The 21,855-nt window shown below is 38.9% G+C and overlaps 3 protein-coding genes across 3 annotated transcripts; 2 read left to right on the top strand and 1 right to left on the bottom strand.

Annotated features, from left to right (window-relative positions):
* Window positions 1–14,116: 14,116 nt before the first annotated feature.
* Window positions 14,117–14,929, top strand: BDW74DRAFT_181296 (A4/G1 family peptidase; the record flags this gene model as incomplete). Its single annotated transcript, XM_073729995.1, has 1 exon — window positions 14,117–14,929. The coding sequence occupies one exon, from the start codon at window positions 14,117–14,119 to the stop codon at window positions 14,927–14,929; it is 813 nt and encodes a 270-aa protein (XP_073580584.1).
* A 2,256-nt stretch (window positions 14,930–17,185) lies between these two features.
* Window positions 17,186–18,865, bottom strand: BDW74DRAFT_181295 (carboxylesterase/lipase family protein; the record flags this gene model as incomplete). The annotated part of the gene is made up of 1 exon (XM_073729994.1): window positions 17,186–18,865. The coding sequence occupies one exon, from the start codon at window positions 18,863–18,865 to the stop codon at window positions 17,186–17,188; it is 1,680 nt and encodes a 559-aa protein (XP_073580583.1).
* A 577-nt stretch (window positions 18,866–19,442) lies between these two features.
* BDW74DRAFT_169833 (uncharacterized protein) lies at window positions 19,443–21,488 on the top strand (the record flags this gene model as incomplete). Its single annotated transcript, XM_073727060.1, has 2 exons — window positions 19,443–20,581; window positions 21,023–21,488. 2 exons carry the CDS (start codon window positions 19,443–19,445, stop codon window positions 21,486–21,488), a joined length of 1,605 nt encoding a protein of 534 aa, XP_073580582.1.
* Window positions 21,489–21,855: the final 367 nt, after the last annotated feature.

Here is a 21,855-nt window from a genome sequence, read left to right as displayed (position 1 = left end):
AAATGTTATTCCGGGTTATTCCTTTTATATTAATTTTTAATACTAGGATACCCTCTTATTCTCTTCCTTCTTTTTCTTTTCTTTCTTTTTAATAACATACTTTAAGAATTCTATAAGTATGGCTATTTCTTTGCGGATTCTTTATTACTATTTATCCCATGTTATCTCTAGGTTATTTTTAAAAGGCCCTTTTAGTTCTTAGCCCTTTTATAGTCATGGCTTGTAAGGTCTTCCAGGCGCCTATAAGTAACATGCTTTAGCATCTCTACCCTTATATCTCTTTCTTACCTTTTATTACATGTTTCTTATTTTAAAATCACTGCATAAGGTTCTCCTAGCTCTTAGCCACTTGTTAGCTTTAGCAAGTAAGATTTTATGAGTGCTTTTAAATAATATACTTTAGTACTATACTCTCTTACTTTACTCTTATAGCCCTTGCAAGCAGGTAATTGCTAACTCGTGTATAGATCTTTAAGCTGTTAAACATGCCTCCTGCCACCACCGCTCGACTCCTTGTTCTTTGCGTGAGACTGGGTAGTCTGGTCAGGCACTGCGGGCTTGAGTTCTGGTGGATGGTCGCCGGTTAATTCGCCCGCAGAGCCTTCTCCCGTAGGGATAATAGGCTCCATTCTCTGTGCCCATAAGGCATACGCGTACGATGGTAATTTTTATGGAGGATGGTTAGGTGTTAGTTTAGAAGGGGAGGATGCTATTAGTTAGGTTTATAAAAAATATTTTTACCTTTTTTTATCTTTTTTATTTTAAATAAGGTTTTCTTTTTTTATTATATACTTTCTATACACCTATAAGTACTTTAAGTTTTTAACTAGCTTTTTTATAACCTTCTTATATTTTAATTACTTTGCTTAAAGCTATTTAGGATTTTTAACACTTGGACCTAGAATATTCTTTATATAATACTTTTTTTTATTCTTATTCGCGAACCTAGTTTTATAACACTTATAAGTATTTACTCCCTTTATCTTCTCATGTTCGCGGAGCATGGACACATAAATATATTATGCATATAAAGACCAGCTAGTAGCATCATGTAATAGGTATTTTATCTTATTTACTTTATTACTCTTTATAAACTAGACTAGAGCTGATCTAACTTCTAGTTTAGCCTTATCCGCGACTAATTTATATTACTAATCTAAACATAGTTACTAACCTAAAAGGTTCTCGCGACCCTTTTTATATTATAATACTTTATTTATAAGGCCTAAGCAGCTTTAATACCCTTCCTGGCCTTCTTATAAATCTCCTGGAGGTGTCTTGTCTAGTTAAACACTTTATAAGACACCTTATCCCCTAGTTCTAAGTCTAGTATAATAACCCTGGGATTTATTTTATATACAATATAAAATAGTATATCCTGAATAAATACCTGCCGCGAGTTATTATACATAAACTCTGTAAGAGGCAGATAATTAATCTAATTATTTTATAAAAAGTTAATATATCCTTGCAAGAACTATTTTAAAATATTATTTAAGCATTTTATTTAGCCATTTATTTATAAATAATATGCAGTACTTATTAAGTGCTTTATTAAGATATAGTATATAAAGTCCAACCAAAACCCCTTTGCAAAGACACTCCCACGGTCTGTCATAATGTTTGCAGGCACGCCATGTAACTAGAATACCTTATAGATTACCAGGTAAGCTAGTTCAAGGCCCTTAATCAATTTTTTTATAGGGATAAAGTAAGCTATCTTGCTTATTTAATTTACTACTACTAAAATAGTATTATACACCTCCCGCGAGCTATTAAGATCTTTTATTTAAATACTCGCAGGCAGGTTTATAATAAAATCCATGCTAATTTACTCCCAGGGCTCCGCGGGTACTGGTAAAGGCTAAAGTAAGCCTTATTACTTACTATAAATTACCCTTAAACCCTAGTAAATATCACACGACTTGTAGTACTTCCTAATAAAGTTATATATTTTTAGTTAAAAGAACCTTTACTTAACCAGCTTTAAGGTCCTTTTTTTTTGCAAAGTACCCTGTAAATAAGTTATTATATAACTTTATAAGAATTCCTATTTATAACTAGTAATAATCTAGAATATATAACCTTTCCTAGTTATATAAAAGGCCCTGCCGCACATGCTATTATTTTTATGGCCATAAAGTACTTTTATACACCTTAGGGTTCCTCCCCTGTAATTTATATTTATAAATTATACCCAGGACCTTCCTTGCCAAGGGGTCCTATTTTAAAAAAGCTGGTAAACTTTTTAAGATTCTTTACAAGGAATCTAGCTTAAATAGCCCCTTTTTTTTAAATCCTTTTTACCTCCTTGTAAGGAACCTTTATTTTTAATAAAAAATTATTATTAATAGTTATAACTATAAGCTATACTTACCCAAGCTGCCAGGGACCTAACCTATTTATATAAGTTATAAATAAGTCCCTTTTTAGGTCTTTTTATAAAGCATGTACCATAATACTTTTTATAGTTATACTTAAGGATATATCCTTTTAGGCATCTTGCGTGTTTATAACACCTAATTACTAAAGTAGCTTTTATTTTACTTACTTTATATAATCTATTTAGTCTTTTTTATATTAACTATCTTATATATAGTTAATCCTTTATAAAGGTCTATCCGCAGGGTTTAATTTCCTTGTATAATAAGTAATTTAAAACTAGAATCCAGCTAGAAACTAAGGTTAATAAATTTATATTTATAAGAATATCTTTATTAGTAACTAGAATATAGCTAGTGCCCCGTGGTTTATAACCACCTTAACCTTTTATAACGTACCTTAAAGATAGTGCCTTTACTTATAAAAGGACTTTATAATAGCCAGGAGCTCTTACTTTCTTATTATATAGTTATACTTTAATATAGTAAGTTTTTATAAGAAAAAAGCCACAGGCTTTTATATTTTATTTAAATATAACTAAGTTAATACTCCGCAGAGATTACCTCCTAAGGTATTTATTTTTACCCGCGTGAGTAACTTCTTTATAAAATAATTTAATCTTATTATCTCCCTAAACTTCTTTTTAAGGAAGTTTACTGCCTTACAGGCTACCAGGGTTATTACTAACCCCTTATCCTTGGCTATTTTTACAGGACTATTCTTAGGCTTTTTAAGAAGATTTATAAGGACTATTATTATTACTATATAGGCATGGATAAACCTGCGGTACTAATTAATAAACCTAAAAAATATAAGAGTATTATATTATATCTTTAGCATGGGCTACTTTTAAATTATAACTATTTATAATTCCTTTATCTTAACTCTGTTAGGTGTGATAATATACCTTAAGAAGTTAATTCTTTGTATAGTAAAGCTATATTTACTTTACTTATAGTATAGCCATGCCCCGCGGAGCCTGTTAAGCACCTTATAAATATGCTTTTTGTGACTATTTATGTCTTGCAAGAATATAATAATATTATTAATATATATAACTACTATAATATCTAGTAAATCTTAAAAGACCTAGTTTATAAACCCTTAAAATATTACAGGGGCGTTTATAAGCCTAAATAGTATTATTAAGTACTTAAATAACCTATACTTTATATAAAAGGCTGTCTTTTACTTATCCCCCTTTATAATTTAAATCTAATTATAGGCATTTTAAAGATTTAATTATGTATAAATTCTTATACTACTTAATTTATAATTATCTTATTAATAAAAGGAAGTGAATAATAATTTTTTATAAATATGGCATTTAGCCCGCGAAAGTCTATATATATATAAACTCTGCTATTCTTCTTAGGTGTATATAACAGCAGTGCCCTAGTTAAAAATTTAGATAAATAAATTTATTTTTTTATAAGTATAGTTTATATATATTTATAAATAGCTATAGTCTCCTGTAAAGAATAATAATACAAGGGCCTAAATAATAGCTCTGTCAGGGAACGCGGCCAGCGCGGACTGCTATTAGCCAATAGATCTGCCTTACTGATACAATGTGACGGGCTGTCACGTTAGGAACCAGAACCATTAATTACCCGCACTAATTATAGTAATACGGCAGTATTAATATAATAACTTCTTGGCTGTTATATTAATTAAAGCAAAGTAATATAATAAATTTAACCGGACATACTCGTCAAAGCAGAACAATATAATTAATTTATTAAATATTATGTATTTAAAGGACTATCTTTACAGTATTAGATAGTTTTAGTTACTATTTATTATTCTTTAGAACTTAAGCTACCCTACCTTTTAGTTTTTATTTAGTCTTCTGTATAAGCTCTTTAACCTTAAGACTTATATCTTCTTTCTTGCGCACAGAATATCCTTAAATCCCACTGGTTTAAGACGGATCGGCAGGCTTTATCTGACAAGCTCCTTGCCTTTCTTAATCTTAATCTTAAGATTAATCCCTTTATAATAGGGTAGAAGTTATTAGGATTTTTTTTTAAAAAGATAATTATAAGATCCCTGCACTAATCTGGCAGCTTATTACCTAATATAATTTATTTAATCTTTATTATACTAATTTAAAAGGGTTATAACTAGTCCTTGTAAACCTTTTTTATAAACTTTTTATAAATACCCCTTTAACCTAATAGTCTTGCTTTATAAAGGTTAATTTTTTTAAAGCCTAGATAGTCCGCGGGTTATAAATCTTTAACCATGGCATTTTTAGTATTAATTATTTTATGTCTAGGAAAATTACTATAAGCACCTTAAACTTCTTCTAGTTCCTGTGTAAGTCCTGGAGGTTTATATCTACCTTTATAATACTCTTATTCCGCACTCGCCCTTTGTTAATGGCACGCGTGAATATCTAGTATAGCAAGATTTTCCATCCTGCCTGCTTTATAAAAAGAAAAGGAACTATATTTACTTTATTTTTATAATTTATAAGCACCTTATAATCCATGGCTGCCTTGCTAGGTAAGGTAATCTTTGCAGGTAAGAATATTTACCTTATAAAAACCTAATTTATCTTTAGCTAAGATTATTTACTAATAACTATAGCTATTATTATAAGGTCCTTATATTATTTTTTATTTTTTACCTCCTTCTTAAGATATGAATAATCTAGTTTAATATACCTAATCTTCTTATAGTAGTAATACTAAGGCTCCTACTTTTTTTTTATAAAAGCAGGCCTCTTAACCTTATAATTACCTATCTTTTATAAAGATCCCTTGTTCTTGCCCTGTAAAAAGTTATTTAATTTAAAATTTATTTTTACAGGTTTTGGATTAGTACTGGTTAGATCTTGTGACGTGGAAGGAAGGCTTGGTTAGAGCTTGGTAATAAGGGATACTAATTCTGCAAGTGTTTTTAGGAAGTACGGCTGTTCATGGACCTTTTACTTTCTTGCAGGTAAGTATGATTTAAAAAAGATTTATAAAAGGATAATATTAATTTAATTTTTTTTATTTTCCTAGCTTTAATCACTATTCCCTTTAATATTACAGGTATATATAGTCTAATTTATTCTTAGCCAGTTTTATATATAAAGCCTTACTTTATACTATATATAACCTATTCGCGGGATCTCCTAACTATTTAAGGAAAAACTTGCGGAGGTCTGTCCATATTAAGTTTTTTAATATTTTAGACTCCACGCTTTATAAACCTTATAGTATTAAATTAAGATAAAGTACTATAAAGTTTAAGACCTTTTTTTATAAGAAACTATTAGTCTTTTTAAAGGCCTAAACTTTTTTTATAAATAAATAATAATTTATATAGCTTTTAAAGCTATACTAATCCTTTTTACTAGGTAATTATAAGACAAGAATTCTTTTTTTAAAAGGTATAAAAAAAGTTTAACCCTTTTTATACATGCCTGCAAGTGGCCTTATTTATAATATATTCTTTATAAAGCTATTAAATTAGCTTTACTTATTTTAGTTTTTTTATAACCTTAATTACTTGCAAAGTTCTTCCAGAGATAGTTTTTTAAGTGGCTATAAAAGGGGTAGCTCCCCCTTATATAAAGATATTATAATTTTAAAGTTAGATTTTGTTAAGCCTTTGTGAATAACCATAATTAAATCTTTTTATAAGGGGTAAATAGGTGCTCCCTGGATAGTCTTATAAAAGATTATTTTTAGTTACTGCAAGGTTAACCAGGTTTATGGTATAGGTATAAATTACCCCTTATAAACTAAATATATTAATAAGCGTTAAAATTATAAGGTTCTTGGCCTTAAAAAGGGTTTATAAATAATATAAAAGGGTATAATATACCTAAAAGAATAAGAATACAAGGGTTTATAAGCCTTTTTTTAAAAACTAGCTTTATTATAAGATTAATACTAAGAATTAAAACTCTCTTCTTGCAGAGGATAAGTATCCTCTGTGTACACTAAATTAGCACGGGTGCTAACTTAGCTTATTCGCGGAAAATCCTCCGCGGATATCTCTTAAGTTCTTGTAAAAGGGCTATGTACAATGTCATGGGCCTTACACAAGGTAAATTAACTATTAGTAAATATACTATAAAATTTCACCAGATAGCTTTAAACTTAACCTGGAATAAATTAGCTCTTATAGTAAAATACTATAAAGAACTTAGGAGCAGGATAAAGGACTAGTTAGCTTTAATTAATAATTAACCTAATACTCTTAATAAACTTATTAAAACAGTATCTCGGATTAAAATGCGCCAAAATAAGCAATGGTTTAACAAGTAATGCAACCACGTGCATTAGGTAGGAAGAAACAAGCAAAACCTATAACAAGATAAGGATAAAGACATGGAAATAAATACTGCCATTACCACTAAAGAACAGAAGGATGGCAAGGAAAGAAAATAATTTAAGGAAAATGCTTTAAATATAGAAAAATTAGATATATTAAGAAATATTGTCGAGCGAAGCGCCAAAATCATGAGCCAGCCACCCATAATTTGCAACTATACACTGCCTATGCAATAACTAAACCCGATTTCCTGGACATCACGGAAGAAAATATCCTTAAGAATGTTACAAAATAATAAAAGGAATTAGTATGATTTATAGATAAATTAACTAAATAGATTAGCCAAGTATAAAAAAAAGGTCCAGTAAAATATAAAAGACCTTAAGAAAATTAATAAAGGAATGCTTAAAAGCATTAATATTAACACGCGAGAACTTAAAATTAAAGAAAAACAAAAAGTTAATATTATTACTGATAATAAGTTAAAAAATAAGCAGGACACTGCACGAGTCTTAAAGGGAGACTAAGTATAATATTAAGTAAATATGAATTACCTAAGGATAAGCCTCTTAAAAAGTAAAAAGAAGATTACTTATAAATAAGTAATAAGATCCTTTTAGATTTAGAGAAAGAGTTTTATATACCTTTAATAATTTTAATTAGCAATAAAACAGTTATAAATCACTATAAGACTTAAGAAACATAGACATAAACCCTGTTTAGTAGTAACACTAAAGCAGATAAACCTTGCAACTGCGAACCAGCACGGGCAGTTTACTAGGAAGAATCTACCCACACATGGGAGGATTATATATTAAAATATAATAAATATAGAAATTAGATATTCTTAGAATACCCTGTTTATGGGCAAGTTAATATTAATTTCCCGGAAGAATATAAGTAAGTATTAAATAAATAAGGAATAAGCCTATGTAATAAAATCTTAGGTTATATAAAAAATTACTCTTGCAGACACTATCCTAAGTTAAGCAAGAAGGCATATTAAGATATTAACTAGATAAAATATTATAATAATAAATATTTATAATACTAAAAGGTTAACGGATTATATTATAAGAAACTATAAATACCAAAAATTATCACATAACCAAACTACAATTACCCCTTAGGTAAGGACAACTGTGATTATGCGGAAACAAAAGCAGGACACCCGAATCATGCCAAACTTTACTACCATGATTACAATGTTTTAAATTGCATATTCCACCATAAAACAACAGACCAGTTCCAACCAACAAGATAGGCCGAAGCGTAAAGATAATATTACTATTAGCATTAGAAAGAGGTCACGCTCTTTGTAATTAAAAATAACGCATTAATCATTATTATAGCATAATTAATTAAAAAGCATGTAAGAATCTTACTAGACTTAGGGTGCTCTAAGCAGTTTATTAGTAAAGAATTTATTAATATATATTAATTAGCAATCAAGCTTACAGGGGGATACCAAAGAATCTTTAAATTTAAAAAAAAAGATAATTTATTAAGAACCCGAGTTTATAACTAATAACACGCTAATAAAGAGTGGGAAATATATTAAGAATATTATATTTAAAGTTATGCCAATTATACCTTAAGGATTTTATAATGCAGTTATTAGGATAACATGGCTTACCTAATAAAACCTAGATATTAACTAGACAACTAAAAAAGTGCTAGTTAATAATACTTAGTTAATAATAAAGAAAGAATAATAATAAATAACACAGATTTAAGTTACTAAAGGAGCATCAGGGAAAGCTCCAGAGAAGCAAGATAAAGATAAGTAGTATTACTTTATTACTTTTTATTTAATTAGCCTGTTATAAAGCTTGCAGATATATCCGGCGCTGGAGGAATAATTTAAATAATCCACAAAGGCTATATTTAAATAGGTCTTATAAATCTTAATAAGAATTTTATTAATATTTAAAGCATGCAAACCGGAGTACTTAATGGCAAGAAAACAGGTATTATAAAGATAGGTAATAAGGTAATTTACTACATGTTAATAATAATCTGCTGGATTAATAAGGTGTTTTAAGAGACGGCTAACTATATATAAGATATTTAGGTAAGTAAGAGTACTTATATAGCTAATAAATCCTATTTTTAAGTATATTTTATAAATTTATTCTAGTATTACTTTATTTATGTTTAAATAAAGCTTACTAGCGAAGAGCAAAGGGGTTCCAGGAGGTTAAATAATTATATTTATATAAAAGTAACTTATAATAGCTTTAATATAAGAGTCTTAATATAGCCAAACCTTTTATTATTATTTATCCTAAATAATTTTAACTTTAAGGAACTATTGCGCTTCTCCAAGGTATTATAATTTATATTTAATAGCTAGTTTTTTCTTAAATACTACAGCTGCAGCTCGTGCCTGCTTGGTAGGGGAATTAGTAATAATAATATTATTTATATACACTAGTAATATTATAAATTTGCTAATAAAGAGACATTCTTTTTTAGGGATTATATTAAAGCCGTGTTTATAAAAAGTTATAGCTAAATTAAGCTGCTAAAGGCATGGAGACTTCCTAAGGCTATAAAGGGCCTTGCAAGCCTTTAAGAGCTTTTTTTTTATTTATATTTATTTAGTAAGTATAAAAACACTGGACTCTAGAGTTCTGTATTTAGGAATATATTAACTGTGTTTTTTTAATTAATATTAAGGTTAAAGGCTGTGATAAGAGCAGCAAGGATTTAAAAGGCGCGCGCGGAAGCTATAGTAGCTTGGTTTTTTTTATTAAAAACTAGTTTAAGGTCTTTATGTATGTAAATTTAAGCCTTTGCTTTAAGAAAGTAGCTGTCTACATTAAATTTATAGGTAAGCACCTATAGTAAAGGGATTACCTTGTTAATCCCAGCCTTTTATTCCTTTATTACTTCCCATGCCTTTATCTTTACAAGGGTTAATAATTTAAGGTCTGTGGCTTTATAAAATTTTATATATAGTAAACATTCTTTAATATTCTTCCAGTGCTTGGGGGGAGGCGGTAGATTATCTTGGTAAAGATGTTTCCTTGCTGGGTTTTAGTAAAGCGTAGTAAACGCATACTAGATGCAGTTAAGCAATTCTAGTATAGGGGTAATTACTTTAATTATATATGCTTTATAATTATTTATATTATAATACTTTATATTCTAACACTTGGGTTACTATTTACAAGTTAAATTAGGGAGTTATATAAGTTACTGGGAGCTATTTCCACCCCCTAAGCGCGCAGAGTATTAAGATTTAGCAAGGCATGCTTGCTCTGCTTCTTATAATAATTACTTACCGGCCGGGTCTGGTGGTGGCTTCCTGGGAGCCTTGGGTTATAAAATTTATTATTAAGGCTATAGTGGCTCTTTAGGAAATGCTCCAGGTGTTAAAGTTTATATAAAACTTTTATAATATTAAGGTCTTGGAGTTACCTTAGGTGTTAGTAAAGGCAGTAAGCTATTTAATTAATTAAAGCGCCTAAGCCCCATGGCCAGAATATTAGGAGTAATCTTATCCCTTTCTTAATATTTTTTATAAATAACTTTGTTTTTTTTAATTTTAATAACCTGTGGTTTATTTACACCCGGAGTAGGTTTATTCCCTTCTTTTTTATTATATAATTTTATAAAATCTAAATTTAAGTTGGTATCTTTAACCATGCAATTATAGTTATAATAAGGAATGTCAAGAACCTTGGTTAGAGGTTTAGGCATGTTAATTATAATATTAATTTATAAAAATAAATTTTTAATTTTATATATTCTTATTTTATTAAAAACTATATCTCTGCATGCTTTAACATGCTGATTTTTAGGGAACCAGATTTACCAGATATTTAAGGCCTTATAGCTAATAAGATAATTAAGAAAGGCCCTTGGCTCTAGTTTATAAAGGCCACTATCCTAACTTCTTCGCGCCCACGCGTAACACCCCAGCATTTAAATGTTAGAGATATAAGGCGGCTTACTGGTAAGTTTTTCCCATGAAGTTTTTTAGTTAAGCTTCTTTACTAAAATTTAATTACTTATGTGAGCTGCAGCTTTAAAGATCCATGGCCATATTAATAATAAAAACTTTGCATGCAGTGTGATTATTCAAGCCCTTTAAATAAGTATTCCTCCCGATTATTTAGCCATGCTATTTTAAGATAGGGTATATAAAGCTAATTTATTCTGCAGTATCCCTTTAAAGCCAGTAAATTTAGGAATCTCTTTCCCAAAGCTAGGCTTATTATTACTAAAGAAAACTTTTAGCGTATAGCCAAACTATGTCTAAATAAGTTTAGTAAACTGCTTAACAGCTTTATGGCAGGAGGATTTTAGCTAGTAAGTGTAAATTTAATAAAACTTGCTAAATTTATTATAAAAATAAGTTATTTACTTATCTTTATTTATTCCTTCTTTTATAAAGATTAGATCTAAATATATATAGTTAAATTTAGCTTTAACTAGCTTATAGGGCTATTAAGAGGTCTGTTAAGATGCCTAGCTAATTTAATATATCTTATAGTATTAAGGTATTTAAGTATTTATTATTTTAACTCCCTAAGTTATTATTAAAAGGTATTAAAGTGCCTTATTACCTATATGCCCTAGGCATTAATAAAAGATATTAAGATCCCCTGTAATTTTAAGTTCTTAAGCAGATGCTTTGCGCCCTAAATAGCTTAACATGTAAACCTTTTCTTAAGATTCTGTGTATTCTCCAGAGTTAATTATTTAAAGGCCAGATAAATAATTTTTAAGGTAAAATATTACTTTATTATTTTTTAAGATTAATAAGTTAAAGTCCTAGTAGTATCCTAATTTCTTAAGTTATCTTGCTAATAAGATATTTATATAAAAACCAGGCTTGTATATAATATTTCCTAGAGTTAATATTATTAATCTTCTTTTTAAGGACTTAGGATAAAGTATTATGGATTTAAAGCCTTTAATAATATAATTTAAATTACCTGTGTGGATATTACCTCCTTGTTAAAGGTTAAGCGTGGTAAAGTATTTAATATTATTATAAACATAAATAAAAGCGCCTGTATTAAATATAAAGGCTTTAAAAAGCGCCAGGGATTATATATTATAAGTATTAGAAATAAGTGCACTAATATAATATACTATAAATTATATATAATATTTTTCTTTTTTAATAGCTGCTTTAGTAATTAATAAAGGCCTTTAAGGCTTTATATTCCTTTTCTTCTTTTTTTTATTACCTTGTTATTATTTACCTTAATCTCTTAAAGCTTTCTTTTATATTTATTAGTTTTTTTAAGCGCTTTACTAACCTTTTTCTTTGCAAAATTATTAAATTTATACCAGTCAGGCCTGTAAGAATATATAAAATAAAAGTAGTATTTTACTCCGCGTTTGCAGCCACACGGGCAGGCAACTTTCTCTACGGATAACTTTATATTAGGGGGTTTATTAGATTCTCCACCAAGCATAGCAAAGGCCATATAGCCTATAATAAATTTAACAAAGCTATTGGTTATTAAGAGATATTAATAATATTTAAAAATAAGTTTTAAGTAATTTATTATATCTATACCTTCCTAATTTAGTTAATCTATATTTTGCTTAGTGTAGCTTAGAGAGTATCTGCTAATTACTTTTAGAAATAAGATATTAGTGGTATGGTTACTAGATTTAGGTTACTTAAGATATAATATTTCTTAATAAGTATTCTTATAATTTTAAAGCTATTACAAGATCTTCCCTTGCTTAATTAAAGTTATTAATACTGTGATGTACTTGTTGGATGCCTTTAATTTACATTTAAGTATTATTAATTTAAATTACTATTTTAATTTAGCAAGAACCTCCGCGGTAAGCTTATTTTTAATAAATTATTAAATTAAAAAAATAATTAACCTTTAAATTGCTTTATTTATATCCTAAATTTTAAAATTAATAAACTTGGCATGATTCCAGCGCCTGTTATATATCTTAAAGTTATTTTTTGTTACATCCTCCGCAGGAAGATCTAGATATTTAGGGACTTTAAGCTATTTATTAGCTTTAGCTTTAGGATTTAAATAATTTTATATACCTATAACTTTTATAAAGTAAGAAATATAACTATACCAGGCCTGCTAGTTATCCCTAAACTTTAGGATAACTATCATGCTTAAGGCAGTGCTGGTAAAGCTTATAATAATATTTATATTATATATAATATTATAATTTAATTAATATTTAACTTCTAGTTACAGGAGTTACTCCGTTCTGGAAGGCCTTTATATAATAAAAGGGCGTGTATGTTAGGGGTTAGGAATAGCTTCACAAGGTCTAAAAGAGGTAAGAATTTAATATAAGCTAGCTGTTAAGTTAGAATTTAGGCTTATAACTATAATGCCTTTAAACCATACTAGCTAGGAATACTAATTAAATACTAGGGATTATATTAAAGGTAAAGAGCGTGATAAATTCTTTTAGTTTTAAGAATGCTTTGGAGTTTTTATAGGTAAAAGCAGAGGTACTGTAAACAACATCTATAGCCAAATTTGTTTACTGTTTGGAGGTTTAATACATCCAAACCTGTTCGGCTTATGACTTCGGTAGTTGGAGGCCTTGAATTACTAAGAATTCTCTGCCTCAGGTGACATTAAGCCACTGATCGTCATAGAAGAAGCCGTTATGTTCTGAGTCCGAGGATAACGCGATGAATAGCAACAAGGATGTGGCAGGGATAGGCCGGCGATAAGAGCGACTCCAACTCATCTGCAGGGTTACATGGCTTGACTTAGTGTCTTCACCCAAAGTGCCCAGACTGCTTATCATTCGCTAAGAGGCTTGACTGAAGCTTGCTGAAGCTTGTCCATTCGTTATCGTTCGACGCCATCCCGGTCGTTCCTTCTTCCCCTCTTTCGACTGTCTCCCGCTGCTCTGTGAAGTTTCGCTTCTTCGCGGGAGTATCCTGCAAGAAAACGCCATAAAGCATATCACTCCTCTTATTATTGCCCTGGCAGTATGACCCGCGGACACGTGCATCGCTGGAATTCGCAAGTTACCTTTCCGATGTACTCTGCAACTTCCAAGATTTGGAAGTTAGGGCACAGGCACCAAGACGGCCGCAGCCAATCCCAATACCGCCAGTTCTCGTTATCTTTCGTGCTTCAGGGGTCATATGAGGATGTTGCATGGTTCCTGTGCTAACGTTTGTCTAGTAGATTAATCCTGCTGCTCTCCCGTGCCGAATTGCTTTTTCTTGCCTCCCACTGGTCGCGGGGTAGATGAGGGTAGCATCGCTCCAAGACATGCAGCATGAGGACATACGCGTATTCGCCATGCTGCGATATCAACAGTCGAACACGCCAGAGCGAAATAGTCAGGATATTGCCAGCGATGTGTCTCGTCTGTCTATAAATACGGGCTCGACTCCCACCTTGTACAGCATCAAGCAAGCAGCTCCTCATCCTTCCTCTACAGTCCAAACCACCAAGCAAGCAATTATCCATCTGCCAAGATGAAGTTCACCACCGCCGCCGTTTCTTTCATTCTCATGGCCACTTCGGCCCTCGCTGCCCCCCTCACTGAGGCTCGTCGTGAAGCCCGTGCCCTGCGCGCCCGCGGCCCCTCCAACCGCGCCTCGCACCCGCCCTACAAGGTTGACAGCACCGAGATCCTCACCATCACCAACGAGACCCAAGTCGAGTACAGCTCCAATTGGGCGGGCGCCGTCCTCATTGGCACCGGCTACACCGCGGTGACCGGTGAATTCACGGTCCCCACGCCTTCTCTCCCCACCGGCGCAAACCGCTACTCGCAGTACTGCGCCTCTGCCTGGGTCGGCATCGACGGCGACACCTGCGGAACCGCGATCCTGCAGACCGGCGTGGACTTCTGCATCCAGGGCTCCTCTGTTAGCTTTGACGCCTGGTACGAGTGGTATCCCGACTACGCGTACGACTTCTCCGGCATTTCCATCAGCGCCGGCGACAAGATCCGCGTTACGGTTGAGGCGACGACCCTTACTGCTGGCACTGCGACCGTCGAGAACCTGTCGAACGGTGACTCCGTCACGCATACCTTTACTGGTGGTGTGGACGGTGACCTCTGCGAGTACAACGCCGAGTGGATTGTTGAGGACTTTGAGAGCAACGGCGAGCTCGTCCCCTTTGCGGACTTTGGCACTGTCACTTTCACCAGCGCTGAGGCTACCCAGAACGGACGCACTGTTGGGCCTTCTGGTGCTACCCTTATCGATATCCAGCAGGGAAGCAGTGTTCTTACTGATGTTTCGGTCTCGTCTGACTCGGTGACTGTCAGCTACGTCTAAGCTTGGTCAGTGCTTCGCTCCGGACTCGACTGGACCCGACTGCACTGGCTGGAGGGTTCATGATTACGTGGGCTCTGGAAGATAGAGTTGATTGCTAGATGGTGGAAAAGGGGAGATGCGCGCTGTGATGACTGCTTGCTTGATTGATTTCTTGACTTTCTATTTGAGTATATACTTTGCTTGAAACCGGCCACCTCGGTGGCTCGGACTGGACATACGCTACATATAGTATATAGCACTTGCAAATAAACGCTCATTGGTATCGCGAGAACCTCCAGCTCCGGATGAACGGTCTATCTTATCTTTCTGTGAGCAACACCCATACCAATCTCATACTTCGAAACTCCCTCGCTGTACCGTTCAGGATGTGTGAGCTGATTCTAAGTCTCTCAATCCAAATACTCCGCATGGGGCACATGCCCATGTTTGCTTTTACCTTCGGTATCCGGTTACCTTCACTATTCCCGGCTCGTCCGTTCTGTTGATTATGGAATGCTGTGTGTGGGCTCAGTTCATCCCTTCCTTCTCATCTGTAACAATATGCATCAGCTATGGTAACGTACGTTGTCTGTACCTGGTGACTGGATTCCCTCTATCGTGCTGGGACATGCGGTACAGGCACAGTACAGTAGGCCAGGAAGCAAGTGGTGAGTCCAAATCCGCCCGGGATTCACTGTCAACTTCTTCCCGTTCACTGGGCAGGGAAATGCGTCAAGGTTCCAAGCGAAGGTTAAGGTTTGCCGGCAAGTCAGCAGCGACTCGAACATGTGCGGTATCAGCTCTACCTTACCGTAGGTATGTTGTAGGGGTCTAACTGTTGTAGCTGCAGCTGGTCATGCTCAGGATTAAGGTTCATGGCCTGTGAAGTAGGGTAAAAGTTACTCGCGACCTCGAACAGGAGCGCGCATCAAGTCGTTGCGGAGCCTGGTCTTGGGCTGGAAAAGGTCCTGTCGTCTGTGCGTTGTCTTTCCTGGGCTTCTGGTGCATATGGTAGGCGTGCATATGGGTATGGGCGGGTTTAGGCAGGTTCCAAGCATCTAGTGCTCAAGCTCTACCCCTGCAGCGGGCGTGAACTGGATTTGGCCTGGATGGCTGCCGTTCGGCGAGATGACTGTAGGGTGCAGGAATAGGATGCAGGTGGAATAGGAATTGCGTAATGGCGAGTCGAGCCCTGGGAGACGACCATCAAGGGAGGTAGGGTATAAACGCTGGTTGGGTAGTTCCCAACAAACGGATGCACGGCAAACCTGCTTGAACGCAGCCAAGGCGATCCTGATCATGCTAGGAGGGTACGGGCGCATTTATAATTGCATCTCAGTTGGGCACTGGTCGGCGTCGTGCTCGGAGTATTAATCGGAGTAAGTTTACTTCAATCCACCGAGCCTACCATACACCATGTTTCGGAGTGATGGACGGTATACGCAGGAGCAGCCGCCATTGGACGCCGTCAAGGCATCTTACTACTCGTACCCTCGATTATACCTAGGAAGAGAGTTATCCGGTTCTATATTCGGGAGACTAGGTAAGGAACCCTTGCTCTGGGAGACTGTTGCGTCCCCGCCCTTCGCTCACCGACGGTACCATAGACCCTCGACTTCGCTTATGGCCAGGTGGTGAGAGCTGACAGAACCCACCGGTCGGTCTGTATGGTAACTCAAGGCTTAGCCAGTTAGCAGGTGCCTCACATCTGGTGTGGGTTTGGTCGCGAAGTTGCCATGCACCACATGCACAAGCACACAGGCTAGAAGAAGAAAGCCCTGTGCGGCGTCCTGGGCCAGTCTCGTCTGTTCAATAGGCAGACCGGACTTAGGTACGTTCTCGTAGCAGGCTACGGTGAGGTCTTTCTGTTCTTGGATATCCCTTAGCCGGGGACGTTGAGGAGATAGTTGCAGGGCAGGCCTACTCACAAGCTCCAGCAACTTAGGCATCCATCCGGGGGAAAAGCTCCTTGAGCAGCGGGCAATAAGCAAAGACTTTCCATAAGTGTGAACACATTCTAAACACCCATGACGGCTGTGTACTACTGCGACACTCTGGGTTTGTCTTGACTGGACTCATTGCAACACTTAGTACACAGCTAAGGACAAACTAGAAACAATACATTGTTCTATACCGTACATCTGCTCCAGCTGCAAGAAGACTCTCTACTGTAAACTGACTTCTACTATACAAGACCCTCGCCTCTCCTCTCCTTCTCCCGTCAACCTTACCCCCATTCAACCGATACGCTCCAAAATCTTCCCTGGCAGCAACCCCCTAGAACGGCGTCTGCTGTGCAAAATACTCCGTAATAAGCTCCACCTGCTTGGGCTGCGCAAGATTCTTCTCCCCGAAGCCCTCGCCCACATGGAAAACCGTCTTGCTCTCCCCATCCCCAACCGGCGCCCAGTACGTCAGGTTATCCCACGGGTACGTGCCCCCCAGATTCGGATCACCGGTCTTGACAAAATTCACCCAGTAGCTTGACATGATCTCCGCAACGTGGTAGTCATACTCCGTCCAGGCGTGGTCGTCAGCGTTTGCGTACAAAGTGTCCATGGTGTAGAACACCTCGGACTCATGGTATGCCCCCTGGCTCTGGCTCGGCGGGGCGTGGTCCCAGTAGTATGTGTAGAAGGGGGAAGACGCAGACTGGGCCCAGTCCTTTGCAAAGAGCCACGAGGAGACGAGGGATGTATCGCGGGCTGCGGCGTTCCAGGCGCGGCTTGCCTCTGTTGTGTTGGTGCCGGGATACAGCGCAAAGTACTCCGCCGACAGATTCCCGTACTTCAGGCTCGCGTACTCGCGATATTCAGACGCCGTGTAGTTCGTGCTTGTCGCCGCCCCGCTCTCATCCTTGTTGTTTCCAGTAATGAAAGGGACGTCATTGGCGGGCCCGTTGCGCAGGGTGTCGATGTACTTCTCCGGCAGGACATACCCATCCAGCACGGGCTTGAATTTCAGCGGGTACATGCACGACAGCGCGGTCACCCACCAGATATCGGCGTCTGTGACGCGGTCGCCGGATCCAACCATGATTGATTCGAGGGGTAACTTGCGTAAGTCGGAAATGGAGGAGGCGTTGTGGGACGCTGTGTAGTTCAGCCCGTTCTGCAGGGCCTTGGGCATGGAGACATACGAGTCTGCGATTCCGGCCAGGAGCGTGTCGTAGGGGTATCGCACTCCGCTCTCGGCGATGGCGCCGTGGAAGAGTCCCTTGAATAGCCCGCTGTTCACGGCGTGGTAGACCTGCGCGGACCCGAATGACTGGCCGACGATCGTGACGCGGTTAGGGTCGCCTCCGAACTTGTCGATGTTACGCTGCACCCAGTGCAGGAGTTCCAGGAAGTCGAGGATGCCGTAGTTTCCGGATGAAGCGTGTCCGTTCTCAGCTTCGGATTCAGCGTTCAGTTCCGGGTGCGCGAGAAACCCAAATACATCGTCGCGGCGGTTAAACGTCACAGCGACAACGCCCTTGCGCGCCACTCCGCCACCATAGTAAACCGCGCTGTTGGACGGCTCATCGCTCCCCTGGTTATAGATCATAACGGGGAGTTTCTCGTCGGCCGAATTTGCGCCACTCCAGATGCTCACGGTGAGACAGTCCTCGCTGTAATCTGTGGCGTAGGAGGTCGGGCACCCGGGCCCCCAGGTATCGGCGACGAGCGTCTCGTTCCAGGGCTCGCGGGGCTGCGGCGCCTTCCAGCGGTTCTCGTACGCGGTGTCGGCGGCGAAGGGGATGGAGAGGAAGGCGGTTACGTTGGCGCCGGTTGTGGCGTCGCCCCAGTTGCTCTCGAGGGTGGAAGAGTTGAAGTATTTGAAGCCCTGCACGGGGCCGTACTCGGTTTCGATGATTTTGTTGTAGAGTTGGGCGTGCGTGGGGAGGATGGCGCTTGAGAGGGTCAGCGCGGCGAGGGCGACTCGCGAGCGCGAGGTCTTGGAGGGGAAGATTGCCATGGTGTTGATGCAATCTCGGTCAAGGTTGTCTTGGAGAAGTTGGATTGGGTGATGTCAAGCTGTTTATATATGCGTGGACATCGCATACTCCGTCTGCATTGGGATGTCGATCGCTGCCGTGCCTACGTAACCCACTGTTCCATCGTTGTTACTTCCGAGACTTACGCCATTGTCCTCTCCCTCTCTCCCTCGCTCCTGAATCATTCCTTATCTTCAGTATAGTGTTATTCACGGGTGCCTGCAGATCTCCCTCGTGGCTCGGACAGGGCGACGTAAGAGGTGAAGCAAGTTAGGGTTAACTCCGAGACCGGCTCCACCCCCCTCGGCCTTAACGCCCACACCCCCATCCAGCCCAATTTGACTGGAGGAGTCAACTCGCAGCAACCGAAATAGCCGAGTCTGATGAGATAAAACGGCCAGTCTGGATTTGAGACTTACAAGTACCCACCCGCCCGGAGCCGGATGCTGGGTGTTGAGTTTGAGCTCACCTCCTACCTACCTTACCTCACCTTCTGCCCACCTCAACACCTTGGACCAGGTCCGCCCGCCCTGACTTCGGTGTCAGCAAGTCGCAACAATGAAACCACCAACCCTCTACCTCCCCCTCCTCCTAACAGGATCCCTCGCCCTCAACACCCATCCCACCCCCGAAACCAATACTGCGTCCGCACCCCTCCAAAATGCAAACCACATCTTCAACGCCCTCCACGCCAGCATGCGGCAGTTCGGCTCCTCCCTCCACCACAACGGCATGTCCTTCTTCCTGGCCTCCGTTCCCGGAAACACAAAGCTCTACCATGGGAATTCCTCGCCGGAGCTTCTGAATGAGATTGGCTGGATGGCGTTTGAGCCGGAGCATGCGATGGTTTTTGCACGGCCGGCGCGGCGGCATCACGACGACAGGATACAAGATCAGTCTGGAGACCAGGTACCCATGAGAGCGGACGAGGGTGAGGATAATGATGAGGATACATCTGAGGTGAATGGATATCTGCATACCTACACAACAGCGAAAGATCTGCGACTCGTGTACATTGACGGCACCTCAGCTGGGAAATCGCGCATCGGGACACTTGACAGCCAGGACAGGATTATGTTCAACGATACCATTTCCGGCGGAGTGAGCGGCGAGGACCAACGCGCAAGAACAGTCTGCCAACTCGCGAAGAACGAATGGCAGGGCCGCATTGACGGTGTTATCCGTATGGCTGCTGGATTTGAGATCATCCTTTGCGATCCTGAGGTCAATCTAACCCCGGTGCGGGTTATGCCTGTTGAGAAGCACGATCAGGACCACGGACCGAAAGACAATGATGACAAGGGCAGGGAGAGGAGTGGAAAGCCTAGAGGCAAACCCGCTGACCTGCTGAGGGCCATCACATCGCGGTTCCACGGTATTGGCGGGGACAGGGTCAGGATCAACTACGACTCCTTCGTGACGGCTTTCAACCCCATCTACGAGCTGGACTTGTTTCCCGATGATGCCAATGCCGTTGCAGAGATTGAAGCTGGCAAGGGTTTGCGGTTGCAGCATCTCCCCTCAGAGGCGCTGGAGCACATGCGCGAGAACCTGACGAGTCTGGTTCTTGAGCATGAGGCTACCGAGGCTAGTGTCAACTGGCAGTCTGTTGCGGATCTTATTGTCGATAAGTACGGGTCTTTCTTACGGGGTCTCGTCGCGCATCATTCTAAAGGCCACCGTCAGTTCGGGGAGAAGTACGCAGGGAAGGACAAGCATCATGGCTTGAAGGGCAAGCACGAGCCGAAGGAGGGCCGCGAGGAAGTGGACAAGGATGACTCGAAGAACAAGCACGACGGCAAGCACGACGGCAAGGACAAGGGCAAGGATAAGGGCAAGGATAAGGGCAAGGATAAGGGCAAGGATAAGGGCAAGGATAAGGGCAAGGATAAGGGCAAGGATAAGAAGGAGAAGCATCACAAGACAGAAGCCCAGGATGAGCATGAGCACAAGAACGAGCACGCGCCAAAGGCCGAGACTAAGCACCACGGAAAGGACAAGCACGAGGGCAAGGACGAGGACCACCACGATTCAAACGCTAAGCACCAGGCCAAAGACAAGGCCGAGATCAAGGCCAAGGAGAAGCACGACCGCAAGACCAAGGACAAGTCCAAGTCCAAATCAAAACACCACACCAGGCAACACCCCGACGAGCCCAAGTCCAAACCCAACGCCGCCTCCCAAATCGCCGCCATCCTATCCCCCTTCACATCCTCCAGACCCAGTGAAACAATCTCCCTCTGCGCAACCCAATTCCTCTCCACCCCCTCAGCAGATTCTCCCCTGGCCCACAAAGCCATCTACAGTATAAGCACCACAATCTGCTCAACGCTCGTCGAGCTCCACACATCCCTCTCTCTACTTGACGGCGACGAAGATGGAGACAACAAACACGACACCAGACTCGTGCACAGCACGATCACCGAGCTAATGACGTATCTCGACTGGACAGCCTGGAAGGAGTGTCGCGGGTGCAGGGGCGATGAGTTCTGCGCTGTGCCGATCTGGCCGAGCGGAGGAGTGGAGGAGTTTGAACACCCGCGATGTGAGAGGTTTGAGGATGGGTGGAGGGGGGAGGGGTATTGGGGGGATGTTTGGGAGTGAGATTTGTGTTTGAATAGTGAGACTGAAGGGGAGAGTTGTGGTAGTTGATTTGATTTGTTTAGTTTTGGGCTTTTCGTTCTGCTTTCATGCCTTCATGCTTTAGGTACCTAGAATGTAACTACTGAGATGGAATATGGATAGTCTGACGCTTAGTGATGTTGATAGCGCTTCCTTGTACAATACAGTTCTTCCAATAGCACTGCCTCCTTCCCAGCACTACTCTACATAAACCCATCTGCATATTCTACATAATTCATCCTTGATGAACTACATCTACCTACAGACCACGACCCGACGAGCTGTCCCGAGGAGTTCCAGAACCACGAACCAGCCAAACCCTAAGCCCCACCTCTGACCAGCAAGTGGG

The sequence above is a fragment of the Aspergillus multicolor genome (genome assembly GCF_047715735.1).
Source record: "Aspergillus multicolor strain CBS 133.54 unplaced genomic scaffold BDW74scaffold_27, whole genome shotgun sequence".
Taxonomy (NCBI): Eukaryota; Fungi; Ascomycota; class Eurotiomycetes; order Eurotiales; family Aspergillaceae; genus Aspergillus; species Aspergillus multicolor.
This window is presented reverse-complemented; position numbering and strand designations above follow the sequence as displayed.